General features: G+C 34.4%; 2 protein-coding genes across 10 annotated transcripts in view; one reads left to right on the top strand and one right to left on the bottom strand.

Moving 5' to 3' along the window:
• Nucleotides 1-3501, top strand: part of NEXN (nexilin F-actin binding protein) — a 53323-nt gene extending 49822 nt beyond the window's left edge. For 2 of the 4 annotated variants that reach the window (XM_068966055.1, XM_068966053.1), the window contains 3 exons: nucleotides 1556-1741; nucleotides 1998-2355; nucleotides 2453-3501. In XM_068966055.1, the coding sequence (XP_068822156.1) occupies nucleotides 1556-1741; nucleotides 1998-2355; nucleotides 2453-2466 (558 nt within the window). In that variant the 3' untranslated portion in view covers nucleotides 2467-3501. Of the gene's footprint in view, nucleotides 1-1555; nucleotides 1742-1997 lie in introns of all 4 variants that reach the window. The other 2 variants (XM_068966054.1, XM_068966052.1) reach the window with 1 other exon arrangement.
• Nucleotides 3475-25483, bottom strand: part of FUBP1 (far upstream element binding protein 1) — a 33509-nt gene continuing 11500 nt past the window's right edge. For 2 of the 6 annotated variants that reach the window (XM_068966048.1, XM_068966049.1), the window contains 13 exons: nucleotides 25305-25403; nucleotides 25076-25177; nucleotides 24728-24830; nucleotides 24526-24626; nucleotides 23917-24058; nucleotides 23108-23268; nucleotides 20346-20497; nucleotides 20179-20258; nucleotides 16850-16978; nucleotides 14609-14683; nucleotides 8574-8719; nucleotides 5906-5952; nucleotides 3475-5000 (listed from right to left, as the gene is read on the bottom strand). In XM_068966048.1, the coding sequence (XP_068822149.1) occupies nucleotides 4970-5000; nucleotides 5906-5952; nucleotides 8574-8719; nucleotides 14609-14683; nucleotides 16850-16978; nucleotides 20179-20258; nucleotides 20346-20497; nucleotides 23108-23268; nucleotides 23917-24058; nucleotides 24526-24626; nucleotides 24728-24830; nucleotides 25076-25177; nucleotides 25305-25403 (1368 nt within the window). In that variant the 3' untranslated portion in view covers nucleotides 3475-4969. Of the gene's footprint in view, nucleotides 5001-5905; nucleotides 5953-6893; nucleotides 6933-7736; nucleotides 8205-8302; nucleotides 8345-8573; nucleotides 8720-8800; nucleotides 8861-14608; nucleotides 14684-16849; nucleotides 16979-20178; nucleotides 20259-20345; nucleotides 20498-23107; nucleotides 23269-23916; nucleotides 24059-24525; nucleotides 24627-24727; nucleotides 24831-25075; nucleotides 25178-25304; nucleotides 25404-25483 lie in introns of those variants that run through there. The other 4 variants (XM_068966046.1, XM_068966047.1, XM_068966051.1 and 1 more) reach the window with 3 other exon arrangements.

The following is a 25483-nucleotide window of genomic DNA, read 5'->3' as shown; positions in this document are numbered from 1 at the left end:
TAACTTTTACTTAAAAGTTATTTTCTAAAGGCAGGTTTTAGGTAACCACTTAAGTAAAATTAATGAGTTTACACAAGTCTTTATACAAAAATCTAGAAGGCAGGTTATTAAGAGGGAGGTATTTAGTCGGAATAGTAGTTGTTATACTTGCTGAAATACACTATCTTAAAGATTTGTTAAGCAAAGAATAACATTAAATATTCAGTGTGAACAGAGGTCCATTTTTCTTTCCATGTAAGTCTCAGAAGTCTGTTGAGATAAAACTTGTTTCGTTTGCTTCTTAAACAAGCAGACCATTGTTTAACATGTATTTTTTTACCCTATCTTTTAAATCTAACAGGAAACAATCATATTAATAAAATTCATTAGCAATAGTGGTAGTCTCGTATGTTTATCAACTGAAGGCTAAATAATGGCATGAACAACAGAATTTACCCATCAAGTCTCTAATTATGTCTGATAGCCTAGCATTTTCCAGTATCAAATAAAAACTGGATTCCGGAGAACCAGGAAAGCAGCCTTACTTTTTTTTTTCTTTTTTCTAACTTACTTTTAACTTCTACATTCATTGGAGCTGTGGTGCAACACTTCAAACTATAAAACATTGATGAACCAATTATTTTTCTTATACAGGCAATTATTTTATAGCTTATTTCAAAATTTTACTTGGTTGCATAGGATATCTGGAAGTAATTTCCTCATAGTACTTTGAAATACAAATGGTGAGATTTCTAGATAAACTCACAAGGTCTAAGTAATTTAGAGACCAAGAGTCAACTACAACCAAGATATTTTTGAAACCATGGGTTAACTGTACTCACAAGACCCCATTCTACTAAAACTGCCCTCAAAGGCGAGTGACCTTCTCATCACCAAACTGGTTTTACAGACGCACTACCTGACAGTTCAAATTCTACTCTTACATTACCCCTTTATTTTCATGGCTTCCAACTCTTACCCCTAAATAAACTGACTCAGAACTATATTTCCTCAGTTTCCCCAAGTTTCAGTCATTGCCTCTTTCAACAGTTGTCTTCCTATTTTATTCTACCTGTAAACATTCTTCTGTCATTGCTTATTGATAAATTATTTACTGGATGGAATTCATCTCAGTTATTTTTAAAAAAGGGTGAGGAAGAAATCAAGTGGAAAGTAACAAAACTGCATTTCTGTACTATGTAGTAGGGTAAAGAGTTATGTGGAGACTCTTATGAAAGTATTTTAATAACTGTTAATAGTGTATGATTTCCTCATTCTTTTCTTTACTCAGTACTATTAACAAGCACTGAGATTTGGTTGGGCAAATAAAATACACTAGGACTCTAGAGACAATGTGCGATATTTACACTGGGAGAACAATTTCACCTGTTAAAGAGTATTTCACAAGTGAACTTTCATCTTTCCTAAACTGGGGGACAGTCTGCAGTGTAGCAAATGGCATAACCCAAACATGTTAATTTTCTTGTGCCTAGGCATCTTCAAAACTATTAACATTTTAGTTCTTGTTGGTTTTTAGAAAGTAAACAATTCTTACTCTTGGCCCCTTTTTGTAAAGGAGGAAGATGTTGATATTAAGCCTGCAAAAAAAAGTGAGGCTCCATTTACTCATAAAGTGAATATGAAAGCTAGATTTGAACGTATGGCTAAGGCAAGAGAAGAAGAAGAACAAAGAAGAATTGAAGAGCAAAAGTTCCTACGCATGCAGTTTGAACAAAAGGAAATTGATGCAGCACTACAAAAGGTACCAGGCTTTCATATCCTTTCTTTTCCAAAGATGATTTCTGAAAAACAATGAAATTTAAGGGGGATTAAAAACACATTAATAGCTTTCAAATCAGTGAAATGTTAATATAAAACACACTTTATAGTAAGCACACTTACATGTTCTTTACTTGGGGGGGGTAATATATCTACCTCCAAATGCTATTACTAAATCACTGTCCTGAAAACATGACTACAGTATAAATGCCAACCTGAATGTATTTATTTTAATACAGAAACGAGAAGAGGAGGAGGAGGAAGAGGGTAGCACCATGAATGGGTCTACCATTGAAGATGAAGAGCAAACCAGATCAGGAGCTCCATGGTTTAAGAAGCCTCTAAGAAACACATCGGTTGTAGACAGTGAGCCAGTTAGATTTACTGTTAAAGTAACAGGAGAACCCAAACCAGAAATTACATGGTGGTTTGAAGGAGAAATATTGCAGGATGGAGAAGACTATCAATATATTGAAAGAGGAGAAACTTATTGCCTTTATTTACCAGAAACTTTCCCAGAAGATGAAGGAGAGTATATGTGTAAAGCAGTGAACAGCAAAGGATCTGCAGCTAGTACCTGTATTCTTACCATTGAAAGTAAGAATTAATCACTCTTTGAATCTAGAACTTTCATTCTATTTAAAAATATTTTTCTTAAAAAAAAAAAAATCATTTTTCTTCTTCTCTTTTTTAGCTGACGACTACTAGGTCCCCTTCCCTCTCCCTGGAACACACCCTCTCTCTCCGACTTTCTTACTACATCCATCTTTTCTGTGGCGGGGCCAAAAAAGGAAACTGGAAGTGCCACTGTGTTGACTTCTTATTCCTTTCCCTAACAGTCTTCAAAAAACAAGCTCATCTAAAAAATACCTTTTTCCTTTCCAAAAGAGCACCAGATTCATCACCCCATTATGCAGTGTAAGTTAATGTGTAATTTAATGGGGCAAAGGGGGGAATTTACTCAATTATTCTATCTGAACCTATTACAAACGCTGTGTATTTTTCATGTTTACAGCATTAAGTTTTAAAGAAATTGTAAACAGGACACATTTTGCATGAAAAGATTATCATTTATGAATTAGTCACACCTAAAATTAGTCTGAAATAGATGAGTTAGTGAATTTGGAACCTATCAATTTAAGTGGGCTTTTCCCCTCAGTAGTGTATCATTTTGGTTGTTGTAATTTCAAAGTCTTTCTGGAGCAGAGAGATGAGGGGGAAGGGTTGTCATTTCTCCCTCTATGCAGAGAGAACACAAAACAAGAATTAGAAGACTTTTAAGAAACAACTGTCAGAGCAAATCTGATGGATACCACTGCCCAATACGGAATGTTGGGAATATCAAACATGTATTTTTCAAATCTGTGTAATATATATTCAGCTTATAAAAAGCAAATTTATGTTGTGATTTTCCTGAGCAAATTATATTTTAATGAGAAAACTTTGTATTAATAGTTCATGCAGAAGAAAACATAATCAAAGATTTTCAGATCTAACAGAATTAATTAGATGTAGGGGAAAATGGCACAATCATCAATTTTGAGTTTTTAAAGTGAGTTTGTAAATAATTAGCTATCATGTTCTATTATCAAGTTGTTTTATATTTTAGTTTTCTGGAAAACAATTTTATTTTACAATGTAAAACCATAATAAAGTCACTTCTGTATTTAAGAAAAGAGACAAACACTCTTTCATAATATTCACCAATGTACATTTATTTTATTGAGGAAACCATAATCAATACAAAATTACAGCAATCATGTACCCCTTTACATACAATGGTATTAAAACAAACTAAACCACAGTTTGTAAAGTATTCAATTTACCTCAAGTCCAAGCTGCATCTCCCTAAGACACTGTTCCCATCACAGTAGCCATTTTAAGCCAATCTTCTTTTTACACGGGTAGTTTCTGTAGAGAACACTTTTCTCAGGACGAAAATGCATTGAGCATGCATAAGAAAAAATATATATATGTGCAAATACATTTATGAGTTCCTATAAGGGGTATCACTGAAGAAAATAAAATCCTGGGACATATTTGCTTTCTTAAAAGCACCAGTTTAAAAAAAAATCCCTCAGAAGTTTATACTGTGGCAAGAAAACTCACATGACGAAACAAAAAATAAGGTTATTTTCAGAATCAAAATTATCTTTAGGTATTGTTATAATACATTTTAAAGTGAGGCAGAATTTTCAGAAAATAAAAAGACATCTTCATTAACTAGTAATTTCTACAACCTTATTCTAAAGAACATAACTTGGCAGGTAGAAGTGGTTCTCCTGGCAAGAGTATTCAAACAAACATTTTCACTTCTGAATATATTCCTATCTTCCTCTTAAGGTATTGTTTACTCCTACACAAACCCACTCCTGTAAATTAACTACTCAGGTATTTGTCTAAGAATATATTTTACAATGCTCATAAACAACTAGTATTAAATGACTAATTTTAGTATTAAAACCATTTTCATTTATTAAAAATAAAAGTATACTTCCCATTTCTAAGAGAAACATCAAACTATAAGAATTCTAATTATCACCACACTATGAAATCTTAAAAACAAAAACATATTGTCAAGTTTAAGTGCTAAATAAATCAATTTCAAGCCAAACATTGTCTCTACCACTCCTAACACCACTGCATTCAAATCAACTGGCTCACCTTTTCTGCTTTCCATTTATTTCAAGGTTAAGATTAGCGCCATTTAAAAAATGCCTGCAGTATCAATGAAGGCTTATGCTAATGAATAAAAAAATTCTCATGAGATAGAAACAATGCCCCAATATCTATTAGCATTCATATGTATTTTCTTTTATAAAAATGCAAACTACAACTAAGCAAAACTTGACAGGCTCTTAAAGTTCAAAGAGCTCCTTTATATTATCAATTTTAACATTGATTATTAAAACACATATACACACACATAAATGTGGTGCAATAACTATATATAACTTTCAAAATTTAACATTTCATGGAACATTTAAGATCAAGTGAATAGCACTTTAAAATGAAAAGTGATCAAAAGCAGGTACAGTACACCCTGTATCATATTACGTATGGGAAAACATTTCATTTTTCTCAGTTACGATTTGCCAATTTTACCTTCTACATTGAGCCCTTCTATGGTCCATGCTCATCGGCTCACCAATGGCATACACTCAAAGGATTCCTCTTTATGGGTAACTATCTCAGGACCTGATTTTATGAGCTATGATTTGGTGCTTGCAGCATCTTCAGCACTGTGTGTGAAAATGAAGGCAGTATTTTTGAATATTTTTCTTTGTTGCAAAGATAAGCAGGAGTTTTAAAAGGATCAGCACATTTTAGAAATCGAATAAACAAAACTGATAGGATGCTGCTTTAATACATTCATCTTAACTCAAAATATTTACCAGTTAAAATTATCTACAAGAACACACAAACATTTAAAACTGGCAAAAAATAAAATAAATGCAGCGTCAAGTTATTAAAGTATTATAAATCAGAAAAATATTGGTTGCTATACAGATTATGAAAGGTTATTTGCTATACAGTTAACATTTCACTGATGCACATGCCTTTTATCAAACATACTGCCAGTATTTCTTTCGGTGTATATAAGTAAAGAGTTAGGAAAACTGAGTTGTCTTAAGGAAAAAAGGTCATAATAAAACTCTGACCCATAACGCCCTTACTGAATTGCTACAGTTCAAGAACAAGAAAAAAAGTAAAGACTCCATAGCTTTGGAGAGCAAAGAAAATGTCTTGTCAATCATAAACAGACTGTGAAGGCTGTTGAAGTTTCTAACCAAATTATCTCCTAAACCTTGAGAACTATGTAACTTTCCTTTTAAAATCCTAACAATTTCTCTATATTAGGGAAAAGATTATAAAAAGTTTGGATGTAGTTTAATTACAGCAGCAATCTACTCATAATTTTCTTGTTTTAATAAAAAGAAAAATCAAAATAAAAACATCACCTAGAAAAGTAAACAGTTGTTTGAACAACTTACAGACTTTCCACTGAAATGGTAGCATAAACAACAAAATACATTTTGGGGAAGCAGTAGCAGATTGCTTTTGAATACACAACCACAAAAACCTCACAGGGACAACATTAATGTACTGAAATATTTATTTATATATGTCCTTAGGTTGTGCTTACCTGTTGCTTTTTGCAGCAGAACCTAAGGTGGAAGGTCTGGGAAGGCACTGTGAAGTATAAATAATTGCACTGTTTGCAATTAATAAAGATTTTAAACCTTAAATGAATCAAAATCAACAGCCTCCAATTCGTGAGTTATGATACTGAATCCAACTGAAAACTCTCTCTTCAGTTTAATTAATAAATGCACCACTTTCCTAAAAGGTCATCTATAAAACAGTATCATGCAAAATACTGAAACTGTTCACATCAATACCCTACTCTTAAACAGATAACTCCTTAACTATTAAAACTTCAAACTAGAACTAAATATCCATATCTAAATAAGGACAAGGGAAGAAGTCACTCTAGGTTCTATAAGATAGTCAAAAACATTTCAAAATAGCTACAATGAACTGTACCGCTATTTTCTACCCTATAAATAATCTCAACATTCATGTCCTGTACATCTTCCTTTTATAGTATATTCAGAACAACAAATGGTGCTCCCCTACCAACGAAAGAGCTAGTATATATATTTAGGAAATGGTATTAAAACCACTACATTGCTTAATATTTGCAAACTGAAAACCACCCTGTCTGATACATTTCAAGTCTTTCATATTAATATATAAGATATGCATTATTTTATACCGAAAAGCAATATATTTTAGGAGCACCAATGAGTAATACTATTCAACTTTGTTAATGATGAGTTTTCTTTAGCTATAGCTAAAGCATATCAAAAATACTTACCCATTAAGCTCACTTAAAAAAAATACAGACCTATGAATATTCTATGTTAAATTAAGAAGCAGTTATGGTTTCCAAGATATAAGCACTGTATTCCAACATAATATTCAAACAAAGTATGGCATTTGCATTATGTGGAACATTGACAAAAAGATACTGTTGCAGTTCATCAATTTGTCATTCTGATGTACTTACAGTGCAATGCTCCTTGAAGGAACACAATCAAGGATGATACACAGCACAGTCCTCCTCACCCCTACAGAGCTAGTTCTATACTGGCTGGATCAAACCTGCACTTCAACAGACAATGGCAAGACAGACTGTATTTGCATGTAGTCTAATATATTAATATGCAAAGAGCCAACAAATATGCAAAGAGTAAAACAATGGATTTCAACAAAATATCAGAACTTCAGCATGAGTGTTATAGAGTAATAAAATGATTTCAAGTACATAAAAAAATTAAGTTGATTCAATGATTGGACTTGTGTATTTACAAAACAAAGCTTATCTATACTGCAAAAAGGAAAAAAAAAAAAAGAAAAAAACAGCTCAAACATTTTCATACCGCAATAATGTTTCAATGGCAGATGCACTGTAGCTATACTTTTTGCATACTATTCACTTTTTCTACCCTACATTTAGAAAGAAACACACTAATATTGCATACCTTGCAAGAGCTCCTTTACATGAAAAAAAAAAACTGTTCTTATTATAGACTACTCATATTTACTATTTCAAAACTGTTTAAAATTAGTTATGCTGAAACAGTCTTGGAAATCAAGTAATTATCAAATTAAAAACAGAAAGGTTAACTGTTATAGCAGCAGTAGAGGTCTGAAACAGTGGTCATGTATAAAAGGAAATTTCACTGTTAATGCAATGGAAGTATGCCAAAAGATCATTGTACACACATGCAGTTTTTAATCAAACAGAAGGAAAAAAATGAAGATATCAGGATTACTTGTGCTGAAAACAGCCAAATACAATAAATGGAAAAGATCCTTCAATCTACTACTATACTGCAAGGGGGAAGAAAACATGCCAGTGTTTAAAAACTCAAATTAATATTTCATGGGGAAAGCTTATATATTTGTGTATATGTATCTTAATTTATCATTACTAAGAAATTATGAATTCTTTAAATACCCACATATCCAACTTACCGACACAGGAGGTTTCATATCATTTATTGTAAAGCACAAAACAGGCATTTTAAAAGTGAAAGTATACATTGAAAAAAGTACATTTATATCACAAAGCATTAACCACATAATAGTTGCAAATACATTTGCTGGAATGTGTACATCTACACTAAATACTAAAAACAAACCAATTTTCATTTCTACACAGAAATATTAACCTCCTATCAGTAGTGATAGATATTTTGTACATTTTCAAAAAAAAAGAAAAAAGAAAGGAAGAAAGAAAGAAAGGAAAAACACTATTTAAACCAAAAACAAAATTAAGATCTTCATCAAGCCGTCTGCATCCATATATTTAACAAAGGTTTTTTTCCCCCACACAATGAAGCAAATACTGTATTGTCCACTTCTTATTATTGGCCCTGTGCAGAAGAGATACATAAGAAATACACAAAAAGTTAAAGAAAATCCTTTAAATGGAGCTAACTCAGGAGTGAATCCTCTAAGAAAGAAAAACTGGTTAATATAAATGATGGTGGCTTCTTGCATGATTTGCAAATCCCTGGGGGAAAAAAGTTTATTTTTAAAATCAAAGGCATTATAGAAATATTCAGCACTCAGATGCCAGAAAGCATTATAAAAAAACAAAAAACCCAAAGCAATATATCACAGTACTTCATTTACAGTTTTGCCAGATAAAAATTTAAAAGGCAAACAGAATCCCAGACAAAAGTAAACATGCATAGAACATGACTGAAGTTGAAATCAGCACATTAGCAAACTTATTATACCTGAGGTGCTGGAGGATGCTGTGGCATTCCCTGGGGACTTGTCTGGGCATAGTAGGCTGCTTGTTGTCTATAGTACTCAGCCCAGGCTGCACTATAATCTGGCTGACCACCTGGTGGAGCACCAGTAGGAGCAGGAACTGCTTGACCTTTTGAGAAAACAGAACAACTTTGTTGCTGTAACCACAATTAAAAGCCCCAAAGAATCTCATTTCTAATAAAAACAATACCTTGCTTCTTGTAATATTCCTCCCAAGCCTTTGAATAATCTTGTGTCTGCCCTTGTTGACCTAAAAAAAACCCCCTAAATTTTAATACAAAATTATATCCACTGTAAGTACAGGTTATAAAGACAAAAGCACAGAGGGTCAGAATTGCTCCTGTTCTATTTTTAATATTTCTTAGTGTCAAAAAACTACTCTGTAATTTAAAAATCCAAATGCTCTTTAGTTTCTTTTTGCCATACTATCATAACTTTCAGTTCTTTAGCATTACTCTTTAATAAAAAACAAAACTATCTACGTAGTTTTTTGATTCAGTCACAGTTTTTATAAACTGTTCATATTCTAAATTGAGTCTGAAACATGCAGTCCACTGTTCCCCAATGGTTATGTTCGGGGGAATGAATGGACCACTATTTTTGGTAGTTTTCTTCTCCATTCAGATTTGTTACACTACAAGTTTTAAAACGAAAATCTTCAATGAAGAGAAAGAATATTTCTTGAGAAACAAAAACCCAGTTAAAAGCTATTATTTTAAGATCTGGCCAAGATTTGTTGTTTCCAGATTAGTAACCTATAAACTATGTGTAACACTAATCTTCAAGATATCTTTTAATAAGATATTTAAAGTTTTAATATGCTATGCCCAAATGATAACAAGTTTATTAAAAATAACCTGATGCAGGACATAAAGAATAATCACTACTGAAGAGGTTCTAAGCAACAAAATCAATGAAACACAAGGCTCAAGAGCTTTCAGAAAGAGGTCTTTTTTCTAGGTGACTTTCCTGAATTAAGAGACTAGAGACATAATCAAATGTAACACATGAAACTTGAATGGGCTCTGCATTAAAAAAAAAAGACCAACCCCACCTCTTACACACAAGTAGCTACAAGGCATTTCTTTCTGACAACCAGGGAAACTTAAATATTATTAAAAATTTATTTTGAGCAACAGCTTGCAACTTACTTTGAAATGGCTCAGGCACCAAAACAAGTATATATACACACAAAGTACATATGACAAACTTTTTGAAAATGGTGAATCTGGACAGAAAATATACATATAGGTGTTCGCTGTACTGGTTTTCCAACTTTCTGAAGGTATTAGAAAAATTAAAAGTTGGGGAGAAAGAGAACATAATTTTTCCTATTTAAGTTTTTTATTTGAACAGAATTTTATTTAGTTTGTAACTCATTTGACTTTATGAAGTTATGGCAGCCAGACAAAAAATACTCAGAGAAAGCCGCTTTATGTTTGTTAGATATGCCACCAAGGCAGTTTTAGAAAATAGTCTATTATCATCACAAAACTGGTTAAAGAATAAAAGCAACTGAGGAAATAAAAATTGAAGATGTATGACTTAAAATACATAAGAAACTCCCCCTACTTATACAGGCAGCAGCACAGAGAAATTCTATATTCTCTTAACAAAATTATCACACTTTCATTTTCCATACTCCTTTTAGGAAATAAATTTAATATTTTGATTTTATGAGACACAATTCAAGTAAATCTAAAACCAGTTTCAGTATTTAGACAACTGCCAAATATCCTGGTACTAAGAATAAAAAACCACACAATTTTTTCTTTTTTTAAACTAGCTGCCCACTGGAAAGCCTTCTGACTTGAGGCCAAATTTATTTAAGGCAACAACAACGTCCACTTCAGGTTTAAAAACAGAACTAAACTTCATTAAAAGATACTCATTTTTAGAGAGGAAAAAAACTACAGTATCATGGAGACATATCAAGAAAATATCAAACTCAAATGTTCACTGAAACACCCCCAAACTCAAATACTCCTGTAAACCTGAAAGTAAACATGTTAAAATTCCAAGAAACATAAACACCTGGTTAAGTCATCAACATCTGACACTCCAATCTTGAAAGCATCCATAGAAAAATTCATTCCACTCCTATATGAAGGGCAAACGCGCTTCTTTTTGCTCAGCTGAAAAGTAGGGAAAGAACTTTTCCCGTCTAATCTGTTTATGTTTTGGATCTTCCATTCCTCTAGCCTCTTGCCCTTTGGAAAGGTATGTACTTAACTTGTTCCCTTTATTCTTTTCCTCAGTTCCAAAACTGTTTTGACGTGAGACAGTTTAGTTTATACTTCAGTAGAACATTACTTAACATTTATATATAACTTGACAATGTATGAAATCTTAATTTCATTTCATTCCAGAGATAAGACTTACCACCCTAGAGTTCACATGCAACATTCTATTACAGATTAAGAGACAGTTCTGCTTGAATAGATTCCATCCTCAGACACCTTTATCTTTCTCACAACCACTCTCTCCTGGCTCTTTTAAAGGCTTAAGGTATCATATACTAAGGGTTCAGAGTTCACCATATCAGTGCTTAACATTAAAAGGGCCTCCCTGAAGTCAAACTTATCCCCAAATGTCATCACTTACTCTCTTTCAAATAGATACTTCCTATATCTCTATTTTGAAGCCCTGTTTCTCTTTAGGGAGTTTACTTCTGAGAAAGTTTCCTTTCATTCTAGCTTCAAAAGCACACACATCCAGATTACTGTCATTCCTTATATGGCAGCAATATGAATTTCTTAGTTTCTGTCATTAACCCTCAAGAATCTCATCTTAAAGAATTTCTCTCCTAAGTTTTCTTTGTGCTAATTGCAGGTAATTTAGAATTGTCTTAGAAAACTAAGTTAAAAACAACTTATCTGTTTTCAACAGAGGTCTATTTACTAATAAGCAAACTGAAAAACCTACAGTGTTATTGTGGATTTTCTTAACAGAAAAAGCTGAAAAGGCTTCAAATTCTGGGACAGTTCTCCTAGTATGGTGACAAGGGCACTGGATGGAAACAGGACATCCAGAGTCCTAGGAAATCCTACCTCTGCCACTTGGAAGAGTAAAAATCTCTACAAATAAAGGAGTTGATTTGGAGATAAAGATCACTGTCTCTCCCTGGTATTCTAGTACTCTTTCCCTCCTATTTAAAAACATCAAAGATCCAACTGATTAGTTTTATCCTTTAAGGTCTCTTAACCCACTCCAGTATTCTTGCCTGGAGAATCCCAGGAGGAGTCTGGTGGGCTGTCTACGGGGTCGCACAGAGTTGGACATGACTGAAGCGACTTAGCAGAAATAGCAGCAGCTATCATTAAAGATCACCGACTTAGCAGAAATAGCAGCAGCTATCATTAAAGATCACCTAACATTATTTAAGATTTACATTTGAGGGGAATCATTCAACCAGTTCACTTTGCTCATAAAATTAACAGCTTATACTTGCAGTGCTATAGAAAAATAACAAGTGAAAAGAAGGCAAGGGTTAAGGAGGATCTTCAGTCAAACATAGTGTTTTAAGTTATTTCTATACCACCTTTTCCCACAAAGGTTTCAAGACAGACCAGCAGACTACCTCTATAATTACAATTTTATACAGCAGTCAGCAGGGAAAAGAACACAAACAACTTTTAAAAAGGCAAAGTGAAATGTCTACCCTTAAAAATAAAGATTTGAATGGTTAGACCTTGCAGATTATACAACACATTTTAGGTGAGTAACACGTGACTTTATTAAATACCTAAGTCTACCAACAGGGTTTGTTTTTACCCAAATTCAATATTAATGTAGGGATCATATAAAGCATACTGCCCATTGTGAAAATACAACTCTTTAACTTTTAGTAATGATGCTACTTCATACAAGCTAGAATGACCACAGGTCATGACCACTATGTTGTTAAGGAACGATTACTAACAGCATTCCCAGTTATTCTCGACAGTATCCCAATTTGGGCAATAAGTTGTGTGATCACCCTAATTACAGTATTCTGTCTTGAAGTATTTTTAAAGTTTCTTTTTGCAGAGTTTTAGTTGTTGTAGGTCTGTCTGAGATAAGCTGGGTCAAGCTGGGCCACAAAAACATAAATTAATGAATTTGTTACAATTTCAGGAATAACATACAGCAACTTTTCTAGAAAGCCTTTCTAACAGGAGAAATTATTTTTCTTTTTTTAAAAATACAAATTAGCTGTGTAAAACAGTCTTATCACCAGTTTTATGTACTTTCACATAAAGATTAATAGAATCACCATTCTGGAAATTTTTTTCTGTGAAAAATGGCAGATATTCTTTGGCAGATAACCCTGAAATTTACACTGAGAATCAATCACAAATAAGCTGTTATTTTATGATGAACCTATCACCAATAGATACTTTCAATATCAGTGCAGAATGGGCAAGTTTATACGATTAGTTTGTCATTTAATTTTAAACGACTAAGAGAATAAGCACACGAGAAACAGCCAGATCTATCCAGAAGTACATCATTGGATATGAAATGGTCCCTACAAAATGCAAACTTAGGAGACAGGTTCGGAACTTGGGCCTTAAAGAGTTCTAAAGTCTGGTTCCACCACTGTGTAGTTGTGTGACTTATTTCCCAATCCGTACATGTGTCAGTGAACAGACAGTAGCCCCCACCCCACCCCATCCATGGTTTTGTTTTCTGCAGTGAAGTGACCTAAAGTCAACTGTGACCTGAAAATATTAAATAAACAATTCATAAGTTTTAGACTGCACATCATCCTGAATAGCAAGATGAAATCTCATGCGGTCCCTTTACCCGGCATATTCCACCCAATAGTCACTCAGCAGCCATCTTGTGTATATAATGTTGACTGTCCTGGTATTGCAGTGCTTGTGTGTCCAAGTAACCTTTATTTTACTTAATAATGGCCCTAAAGTGCAAGAGGAGTGATGCTGGCAATTGGGATATGCCAAAAAGGCTTTTCCTTTAAGTGAAAAGGTAAAAAGTTATCTATTTAATAAGAAAAAAATTGTATGCTGAGGTTGCTAAGATCTACAAGAAGAACAAATCTATTAAACTGTGGCAAAAAAAAATTCCAAGTTTTCCTGTCACTCCTCAAAATTCAAGTTATGGCTACAGTATGTGACACATAGTTACAGTGTGTGACATATGGTTGGTTAAGACGGAAAAGGCATTAAATTTGGGCAAGGTATTTTGAGACAGAGGTCATTCATGTTCACTTTCACTCAATATACTTTAATTGTTCTATTTTATTAATGTTGTTACTCTCTTACTGTGCCTAATTAATAAACCTTATAATAGGAAAAAAGCATAGTAGATATATAGAGCTCAGGACGATCTGCACTTTCAGGAATCCATGAGGGGAAGTACTTCAAACATATCCCCCATGGGTAAAGGGGGTGGGGGGTGGGGAACCACTGATATAGTATTTGCAAAGTACTTTTATTAACAACTGTACTCTCCATTAGAATATAATAACCAGAAGGGCAGAACTCCTAGGTGTTATGCCCACAATAACATTCTCAGCATCTATTTCTATGCTTAGCATGTAATACACGTTCTATGTTTATTGAATGAAGACAGCAATTCTAGGTGACTGTTTTTTTTCATATATGCAAATGTTATTTAATTAACTGCCTTTATCACTATAGGTCACTTCTGTATCTGTTTATTTTGCAGCAAAAAATAACACTGCACACAACCAATTATTGCTTGGTGCTCCATATTTTAGTTTCAATTAGTAAGTGGCTGATAAATGTGTTTAGAAATAAAGTTTCTTAACCACAATTTAAACAAGATTTGAAACGACCATGATACTTCTGAGAGTTCAGTGATTTTGGAATGTATCCTTCTACACGTCAAGATTTTTAATTACTGGATGAAAGAAGTCCAAAGTATTAAAACCATGGAAAAAACATGCTTTTTATCAAAACCTTTAACCTTTTAGCGTGGTAGTTACTGAATATTTTAATAAAATGCATAAAAAATGAAATATAGAACATACCCATTTTCTTGTAGTACTCTTCCCAAGCCTTGGTATAATCAACCTGTCCAGCTGGAGCTGGATTCTGCTGATCTCCTTATTCAAGAAATACATAAAAAAATTATGATTAAGGTTTTTAGAAAGCAATTCTGGCCCTGCTGGGGTTGTTGTGTGTATGTGTGAGAGGAGTTGGGAGTAGTCTGTCATGGGGAATGAGAAGAGGGAAATGCTGTGTGGTAGTGGCATCCTTGCTGGTGCCAAAGACCCACCCAGGATTCTGGGGGAACAGAGATAGTGGGCAGAGAGATGGTCTATCTATTTAGAAGAGTAGTTACACTGAGCATATAAGTAAATTCATTGGTCAAATAAGAAAACACACTGAAGACACCAGGTCTTTCACCATGTATAAGCATGGAAAACAGAAAAGCTAGGAAAAAACTTTCAAGTCTCAGAATAGAATTGCAGGTTATATGAATGTACAGTTTAAAAAATATATACACATATGGATATTTATGCATTTTTATATGTATGCAGGGAGAAGGAAATGGCACCCCACTCCAGTACTCTTGCCTGGAAAATTCCATGGATGGAGGAGCCTGGTAGGCTGCAGTCCATGGGGTCACTAAGAGTCGGGCACGACTGAGTGACTTCACTTTCACTTTTCACTTTCATGCATTGGAGAAGGAAATGGCAACCCACTCCAGTGTTCTTGCCTGGAGAATCCCAGGGATGGGGAGCCTGGTGAGCTGCCGTCTCTGGGGTCACACAGAGTCGGACATGACTGAAGTGACTTAGCAGCAGCAGGTATGCATGCATGTAAATTCATTTCCTAGCTCTGCACACTGTATGGAGCTAGTAGCAATAACACCTCAGTGGCAACGAACACAACTATTTAGCTTCTAAATATCATCATCTACTAAAAAACATCAGGGCTCCTTGGAAAAATGGTTAATTCAAGGGCTGAAGCTCCAAAAGCACAAAGTAAGCATCTTATTGTGCAAGAAAGCAGGAAAGTGCTGAAAGAACTGACAGGCATGTCAAAAGAATACAGGAGCCATCTTGAAGGTGCTCCTGACTGGCCAATCCTACTAAATCCATACTGACATAAAGAAATAGAACAGGAAACCTATTTCTTATAGTAAAATACCACCTAATAAATGTAGAAAAATGATGGAAGTAGAAATTATCATGTTTGTAATTGAATTAGGTAGGTACTATCAACGAAGGCTAAGGCCTTCAATGAGGAACAGAATCCTAAGTTCAGCTGAGAAATCCTGGAAAGTTTTCTAAGGAAGTTTAGCTGTGGTGTTATGTTTTGATCAGAAAGGTAATTTCTCTTTGCTCTAGCAGTTTTATAATTTGTACTAGTTCTTTATTTTTGTTCTCATTTGTTTTAAAAAAGTTAAAATTATAAATTACATCTAATCAAACTGAACTGTAAAACTTCTACTGTGTCTTTAAGGAAACCAATAAAATTATCCCACTTGTCCTGCCAAAAAGAGAACAGAACAGCGGTATAATCACAGTATAACTCTCCTGCTGCTGCTCTAACTCTCTAGACAGTATTAATTTCAAAGAGAAAAATGGTTATTTTATAGAACCTTGGCAGACCTCATTCATTTTTTTGCAGTATTCTTGCCACACTGTACGTAAGCTGGAACCCTGATCATGACCTCATCTTCATGAGAAAAGGTTGAAGGGACCTATGGTTAACCCATAAGCCTCTCACAAAAGGTCTGTACTCTTTTCAAAGAAAAAGGTAGGAATTATTTTTGACTAGTGAGAAATTGTTGGAACAATTAGTGAAATGGAGTAAGGGCTATGCCTTGGCATAGTAAAAAGAATCAGTGTTAATTAACTGATTTTGAATGCAGTGTGATGGTTACATGTATTTTTTGAGAAACAGAAAGGAGTACTTAAGAGTAATGGGCCATTAAGTCTACACTTTGGTCTTAATGATTCTGAAAAAGACTAATGACAATAGATATGGACACATAAGATAGGGTAATGGAACAAACAGGGGAGATACACATTTAACAGCTAGGTTATCTGGGTATTCTTGGTAATGTATCTTACAACTTTTATTGGTTTAACAGTTATCTCAAAGTAACTTGTTTTTAAAAACTGAAGGCTACTTACTTAAGCTATTAACTGAGTATTATAAATATGGGGGTATTATACACTGATGTACTTCATATATAATTCCAAACACAAGTTTTCACTTTCTATATAAAAAATAAATTCTTTAGTTACCATAGTTACCTTGTCCATTGGTTTGGGTTGTAGTTGGTGCACCAGCAGGAGCTGCAGGTGGTGGCTGTGCTTGTTGCTGATAATAGTGAGCATAATAAGCAGCCCAAGCTGCTGAATTTGGATCTGTTCCTGTTTTAGCTAGAATAAACAAAAGTTATACATTTGAATCTAAAATTCATAGTCATTAATCACACACACACCTGTCTCTAGCAAATAAACAGAATTCCAAGTTAACTGGACGTTAAAAAATAGTAGGTGGAAACTTCCAAATTCTTCTATTATTTTTACTGCCGTATTATTTTAGAACACTGAGGCTCAGATAAGTTCCTAGAAACTTAGCTTGTGGCAAAGTTGGGATAGGAATGAAGATCTTTTGGTTTCAAATCCAATGCTTTGTCTCAAACTATCCTGTGTGGTTTTCCTAAACCAGGTTTGCCTCAAGCACAGCAGTCCTTATGAAGAATTTCCAGGAACTAGCCCATACAAGAAACGATTATTCTATAACTATGAACTACCCTATCTTCTTTCAATGAAGAGCCAATTAAATCTTGGAAAATGAAATCGAGATTAGCCGTATCTCATCTCATCATATTCCAGGGATTATCCTAAGAGATAAATTTGATGTCACTGTCCTATTTGAAATTATTTCCTGCTGTCTTTAGGACTAATAAAACTTTTAAGGACAGCATATCATTCAATGTTTTTACCAAGATATTTGGACACCCTGGCTTTTACTTTCCTTTCCAGCCTCTCTCTGCTGTTGGTATCTTTCCAACACTCAAGGTCTGAACACAGTAAACTGGCTGTATTTTTCAAGTCATCATGCTCTTATCTGGGCCTTTCAGCATGTTACGCTTCCTCTGCACTTGACTGACCCTCACTCAATTTTTCATAAAAAACTGATGCATTAACAGAATGGGACTTTTCAGTCAGAAATAGAAATCCTCTTACTGATTCTTTTATACTTGGGAGTATCATAGGATGCTATATCTTTATTAGTTTATATCCTCAAGAAAAATCCTGGTAATTTCCTTCATCAGTCTATATCTATATGAAAACCAGTCTACACATATGACTAATACATACCAAGAACTTACTGAATTCATTCAATATAATATTCATTCATCATTTTATAGATAAAACAGACTTGCCATCAAAACTTGCTTGCCATCCCATAATTAGTAAGTTCTAAGAGTAGGACTTATTCAAGTCTCTTACCTTCTGAAGTCAAAATTATGGGACTTGCTACACAAATCTTTCATAATCCATTGATTTTTTTATAGGAAGACTTAATACAGAGAATACTGACTTTATTGTCAATACAGGGCCACATTAAAATACCAGGGTATTTAACACAAAATCACAATTTCATTTAAATAAAATATTTTGGTTTTACAAGCAATATCTAACCCTAGATGCTATCTTTTAGCTAAATGGTTAAGTAACTTCTTTCCCAAAGGCACTACTGAAAGCCACATTCAGTAATACCAATTCTTAGGAGTGGTGACTTCACCACTACTCCAAGTGGGAAAATGAGATTATAATAGAGACCACTTATTTTTTAAAAAGAGCAAAGGAAGATCCGCTTTTACTTTCTATACAGAGATATTCAAACATATAAACCATCTTTTTTTTCAGTAGCTTGAATGAACAGAAAATAAAGTTATATATAATTTTTGATATTTGGTCTTCATCAGCAACTCTCATTTCAACGGCATGGCCTCATACAAGGACATCAACCTTTCTAGGCATAAAGAGTATGAGGAGCTACATTTTTTTTTTTTTTTGAGAACAAGTGCTTTACGATGTTGTGTTGGTCGGGGCCACTTCTTGTTTCCATCATTTCTTTCGATCTTACTACTTACCTGAACAGAGCATCTAAATAGGTGCAATCCTACAGATTCAAGTTAACCAATATAAATCTGCCCCTTAATTTTCTCAGTCTCTTCAGTGGTGTGATTCCTCAGCTTAGTAACACCATGCCTTAGCTTACAAGAGGGAAAGAAAAGTTCTTCCATTCTTTAAAGACTAACTTTTAGACTATTATACAATAAATCATATTTGACCTTTCTTCTGATAAGTCCTTCTATTAACAGCACAGTACTGCTAACACTTCTGCTACCTACCCTCTTCTGCTACAGAATGTAAATTCATTACTCATACTCAGACGTCAGCACACTTCTTGAATGTGTGACACTTGAGGTTATTTGCTGTCATGTTATATCATCATATTCCAAAACGCATACCTCTTATCATTCCAAAGAGCACGAAAAATCAAAGTGTGTGTCACTCAGTAGTGCCTGACTCTATGTGACCCCATGGACTGTAGTCCACCAGGCTCCTCTGTCCATGGAATTCTCCAGGCAAGAATATTGGACTGAGTTGCCACTCCTTTCTCCAGGGGATGTTCCTGACCCAGGGATTGAACCCAGGTTTCCTGCATTGCAGGTAGATTCTTTACCGAGTACCAAAGGCATACCTCCTATGAAATTAAGGTATGTTAAAATATAGGACCACTCTCATATACTAGAAATGTTTAATAAAGTTCACTAAAATAATCTTATTCAAATCAATTTAGCTGTTTTTTAAAATATATATATGCACTAGTATGAAAAGGAATCCTTAATTCAGTACCTTCCCTGAAACTACTCCAGTGAAAAGGTACACAGTAGGTGAGAAAAAAGGATCATAAAAATTACTGGTTTCAATGAATTCTCTCTTTGTAATGGAAAGTAAACTACAGGGTAGGAAAAGATTCAAGAATAGGATAAAATGTAACAAATGCATAAATCCAGATCTGAACAGAAAAAATCTTTATCTAAATGAATTTTAAGAGTTCCAACATGCAGATATTTAATACAGGCCTGACTTTTACTAATATATGAAGTTATCATATCAGGAATACTAAAATAGACAACTTGCATATCTTATTTGAGAATCTGTAAGTTTAATGCCAAAGTATTAAACACTTCAATTGACTCACATAATTTTGTAAACAAATGTACATTATTCTTTCAGGGATGTCACAATTTGATGGCACTAGCATCTAAAACCTAACACACTGTACTTCTTCCTATAGCTTTGGCTTTTAGCATTCAGCTGCATCATTTTAGAAACAGAGAAAGCCAAATGCAGGTAGAAAAAGACTCATGAAAACAGACTATATTCACAACAGTCTTATTTGCTATAGTAGAACCAGAAGCTAACACTCCTGCTAAAGGAGTGAAACAAGTGCAGAGAATGCACATAATATAGAATCAACACTAGGAATACCTAATGAATGTAACAGGAGTGGCAAGCAGAAACACAGATTATATCAAATGATACTCATCTTTTACCTGGATCTGGAGGGGCTTGTTGCTGCCAATGTGGATATGCATTTCCCCACCCTTGGGGAGCATAAGGGGCTGGAGGGCCACTGAAAAGACAGAAATCAATTTAAAAATACAATTTACCAAAATCTGTAATTTTTGAGGAAAAGCCAAGAGCAAAACTCAAAACTTACTGAGGAGCAGGGCCAGGCGGTCCTGGATTATAAGGTGCAGGGTTATATGGTCCCATTGGAGTTCCTGGTCCAGGAGGCCCAGGAGGCCCATGGGGGCCAGGGACACCATGGGGCCCATGGGGTACAGGTGGCCCTAAAGGATTTACTGGGCCCTGCAAAAAGACAAAAATCACAAAGACAATAAAGGTTAAACATTTCAAAGGTCAAATAACCTTTCGTCCGCAAAGACCTGATACATTTATCTTCTCTTTTCAGACTACTCCCTTTTCCATTATTTCCCTTTCCTTGTACAATTCTTACTCTTATTATTCCTTTATCATCTTAATCACAGAAGCTTACCAAACATCAAGTTCTTTCCTTTACCTCTTCTCTCTCTGCATCAACTCTACATCTACTCTAACATTAACCAGAGAAATATCTTAACAATATGGTGTAATGGCTGATGAATACTAAACCAGTAATATTTAGCAAGTTCTTATTCAACAAAGTAGCCTTTCTCCTAGCCCTTCTGTCACTGAACCGCTTTTGAATCAATAATTTCATTTTCTCCCTTACCCTTTATCATAATTTTCTAAATACAACAAAGATTTCCTTTTAATTGATTTAGTAAGTCACAGACTATTTCATATCCATTTCATGTTACAGCATAATTAATAATGCTTAGTTGATTCCTTTTTGATAACCCAACTTGTAAGGACAACTAGATTCACCTGCTCTAAAATAAAATACTGTTAGTACCCACCATGTCACAATTTGGACAAAAACGCTTAATCTATATTTGGTTGTCAATTTTCTCACAATAAAGCTAAACTTCATCACTTTTAAAATCCCTTTATTAACATTATCCCTCACTTCTATTAGCCATAACCTATTCTTTCCAAAGAGTAAAAGAAAAAAAAAAGATTACTGGAAAAAAAGTAGCAACATTTTATAGGGCAGGCACACTTTTAAGTGTTAGACACACATACTTGAAACATTTCATCCCTGTAACCCTATAAGGTAGGTATAATTATCCTCACTTTCAGAAGAACGAGAGGCAAAAAAAAGTGTAAATATCTTCCTCCAAGATCACGCAGTCAGTAAATGACTGAAAGTATCTTGAACCTAGACAGCTTGACTCAGGAGTCAATGTTCTTAATTGCTTTTCCAGAACAACCTGTCTTGTATGTTCATTAATCCAAATGCAACCCTAATTTTGCTAATGATAGCTAAATCCAAAATGAAGGAGCACTAATCATTCTTCTGGCATCAATTCTTGCCATTACTGAGTCCAACAATTATTTTCCTCATGTTTTTGAACAATTACATTTATTCTCCTTATCAGACAACTTAGAATATTTGTGTATATTTTTAAGGTATTCTTAAATGTCTTTTCTACATCTATTTTTGTTTTCCCAAGCATGGAGAAACACCTCATTCAGAGCATGGCAAACATCAAGGAGAATTTTCCTAAGATATTCCAATTATTAATAATAAATTAAGAAGCTCCCTCACAATGTTAATTCTTCACAGTAAAATAAACATAGTAAAGCAGTATTTTGGGGGGCTCCAAAACCAGTGCAGATGGTGACTTCAGCCATGAAATTAAAAGATGCTTGCTCCTTGGAAGAAAAGTTATGACCAACATAGATAGCATATTAAAAAGCAGAGACATTACTTTGCCAACAAAGGTCTGTCTAGTCAAGGTTATGGCTTTCCCAGTAGTCAAGTACGATGTGAGAGTTGGACTATAAAGAAAGCTGAGCACTGAAGAATTGATGCTTTTGAACCGTGGTGTTGGAGAAGACTCTTGAGAGTCCCTTGGACTGCCAGGAGATCCAACCAGTCCATCCTAAAGGAGATCAGTCTTGAATATTCATTGGAAGGACTGATGCTGAAGCTGAAACTCCAATACTTTGATGGAATTTTGCCACCAGATGGGAAGAACTGACTCACTGGTAAAGATCCTGATGCTGGGAAAGATTAAAAGCAGGAGAAGGGGATGACAGAAGATAAGATGGTTGGATGGCATCACCGACTCAATGGACGTGAGTTTGAGTAAACTCTAGGAGTGGTGATGGACAGGGAGGCCTGAAGTGCTGCAGTTCATTGGGCTGCAACGAGTTGGACACGACTGAGCGACTGAACTGAACTGAACGCACTACTTCCTCATTAATTTCAAACTCAGTTAGGCATCAGGATCACCTGGAACATTCTTAAAAATTAGACATTGGGCCCTACTGCAGACATTCTGAACTACAATCATATGTTACGTGTCGAAATGTAAAGCACACAAGCTGTCTACATTCCAAATTCCCCTAGATGACTGTGTGGAGCCAGTCTAAGAAATAGGATAATGTAGAGTTCTACTTTAATGACTGGGGAGGCATCTGATTCTTCTTTGCCTCACCAAGGTTGCCCTTAATAAATAGTAAGGAAGTAATAACAGTCACCAAGTGAGTCCTTAATAATAGTGACTTCTGGTTAACTATCCATACCTTTTAGTATTTTTCACAACCCTCTACTAACCCTAATGTTATAACTCAAGTAATGTCATCTTGTCTTATTTACCCACACTGCAGTACAAGATTTTGAATATCTGTAACTATATAACTTTTTTTTTTTACTGCTGGACAATCTTTTCTATATTGTTAGGTATCTGTTATGTGATCAGATCTATAGTTTTAGAGTAGAAATTAACATTTTTCTAGGAATGTATGAATTAATGTCTTATTTAACTAACAGAACCTGTGCTAACAACAGGAAGTTTCAAGCATACTCACACCAATCTTTTCTTCTATGAGTTGCCGAGCATAGTCTATTTGCTGTGGAGTGCCACGAATTGTAAATAACTTCATATTAGGATCTGCATTAGGTGGAGGATTTCTCTGAAGTTCTATTCTTGCACCAGACTGTTGGCTTATGCTTTTTATGGTTTCACCCCCTAAAATCAAAACACAGTAATTTCTTTAAAGATTCATAGGATACAAGTGGAGCTATTCAAAAGGAACTGGTTACAATTAAGGAAGTTTTGAACAGTATCCCATCTGCCAATATGCTATTAGGAGTTTCCATTTATTCTACACTTTAAATCAATTTATATAATATATAATCAATCATAATCATACATTTTAAAGTTTTAACACATAATTTAATATGCCTGTAGCCAACCTTAAAATGAATTATCATATCAACACTTGGTTCAAAGAAATTGCTTTTATAAGCAATGAGGAGCTAACACAATGACTTAAAAAGTCAAAAATTTCAAAACGTGTCAGGAAACAGCAAAATAAACGAAAACACTCAAATCATTTTCCAGGTGAGAAGAAAAGTTTTTTACACTAATAATTAAACTGCTGAGCCTCTTATCTAGAAACCAATGTGATTCAAATCCCACTCTAGATTTAAGTACATATAAGGCCCTTAATTTAGGCTTTAGCTGTTACATAGCAGCATAAGAACACTTTGATACTAAAATACAGCCAAAGAAAAATCATTGCTATTCATCTACAATAGCAACAGAAATAGCATCCAGAAAATCAGAATAAGCATTAAATTTTTAACCATACATTAATAGTTTTAAATACATTGCCTTTTCCTATTATTAATCCAGTTTTCCCAGTTGGGACAATGAAATTAAATTCCTGTAGTCCACCAGGTGGTCCCATGTTCCAGTTGCCTTGACCTCTACCTCTTCCTCGACCACCAGGTCCAGGTCCACCAGGATTACCAGCCTAAAGGGGGCAAAGACAAAGTCAGGAGAGTCAGAAACTCTTCTTTCCACAATAAAATTAATGCATGTCTATTTTCCTCAACTTTCATTTTCCTAAATCTTAAAGTTAGAGAAGCTAGGGGACGCCATCCACCCCCAAATCAACAAACCACCATCACCTTTTATTTTTTACTGTGGTGAATAAACTAGTGCACTTATGCAGCTGCCCTCTTGCTCCAAGATGTGTACCTTTAAAGCAATTTAAACTTCCTAGCAATTAATACGGGGGAGCGTGGTGGGCTGTCATCTATGGGGTTGCACAGAGTAGGACACGACTGAAGCAACTTAGCAGCAGCAGCAGCAGCAATTAATAAAGTTTCATCAAACAGATTTTTATTTAAAAACTATGGAAGGGAACTTCCACACTTAATGAAGGAAAATATTTTTTAATGAAAACAAAACAATGAAAATATTAACATTCTATCAAACCTGAACACTTCGAAGAAGGTCTGTAATAATTTCCGCAGCATGTTGACATCTGTCTGGAGGTCCTGTTATTTGTGCTATTCTATCAGGTGTTGTTCCATCATCTTCAAAACAATGAAACCAAATTGGATTAATTTAACATTAAATTAATGAGCATTAAAAGAAATTGCCAGCAATGCTTAGAAAATTAAACATAAGTACTCACCTGGCTTAAACTGAATTCGAACACCAGCATCATTTTGTATTTTTTTAATCATCTCTCCATTTCTTCCTATTACAATGCCAACAGCAAATCTTGGAATGGGAACCTTATGCAAAGAAAACTAAGTATTAGGAAAGCCATTTCCTGAAAAATTTATCTGCCGCAAACCACAGAAGCACTATACTTATATAGAAGAGATTAAAAAGATACAAAATACACTGTATTCTAAGTTGAAAAGTTGGGGAGGGGACAATACAATGTTAGAGAAGGCTATGTGACACAAAACAGCAAAAATCCTAGTTTATTTATGGACTATCATGCAATCATTTCTGAATTGGTATTTTTACTTACATCTATTCCTTCATTTCCTCCTATTCTTGACCCATACTCATTTCGAACTTCTCTGAAACCACCTTGATCACGAATTAACTCTAACACCATCTCCTTGGCTTGCTGAAGTATAAAAAAAAAATCACCCAATTTAGGAAGCGTGTCTCAAAACACTGTAATTATTCACACATGTTTTACCCACTGCTATCCAACCCAAATCCCCCTCTGTAAAATATAAACTTAAGTTTACTTGAACTTTGTACGGGTCTCCTGTAATCCTAAGAGGTTTGTCAGCACCAGTATTCTGAGGTCCATCTTGGATCATAACCATTTTAACTCCAGCCCGTTCCTGTTAATTATAGAAATCAGACATATTAACAAAAGGGGAGGAGGAGGAAACAGGCTTCAAAATAGAAAGTAATCATTTTA

Source organism: Capricornis sumatraensis, chromosome 2 (assembly GCF_032405125.1).
Source record: "Capricornis sumatraensis isolate serow.1 chromosome 2, serow.2, whole genome shotgun sequence".
Lineage (NCBI taxonomy): Eukaryota > Metazoa > Chordata > Mammalia > Artiodactyla > Bovidae > Capricornis > Capricornis sumatraensis.
This window is presented reverse-complemented; position numbering and strand designations above follow the sequence as displayed.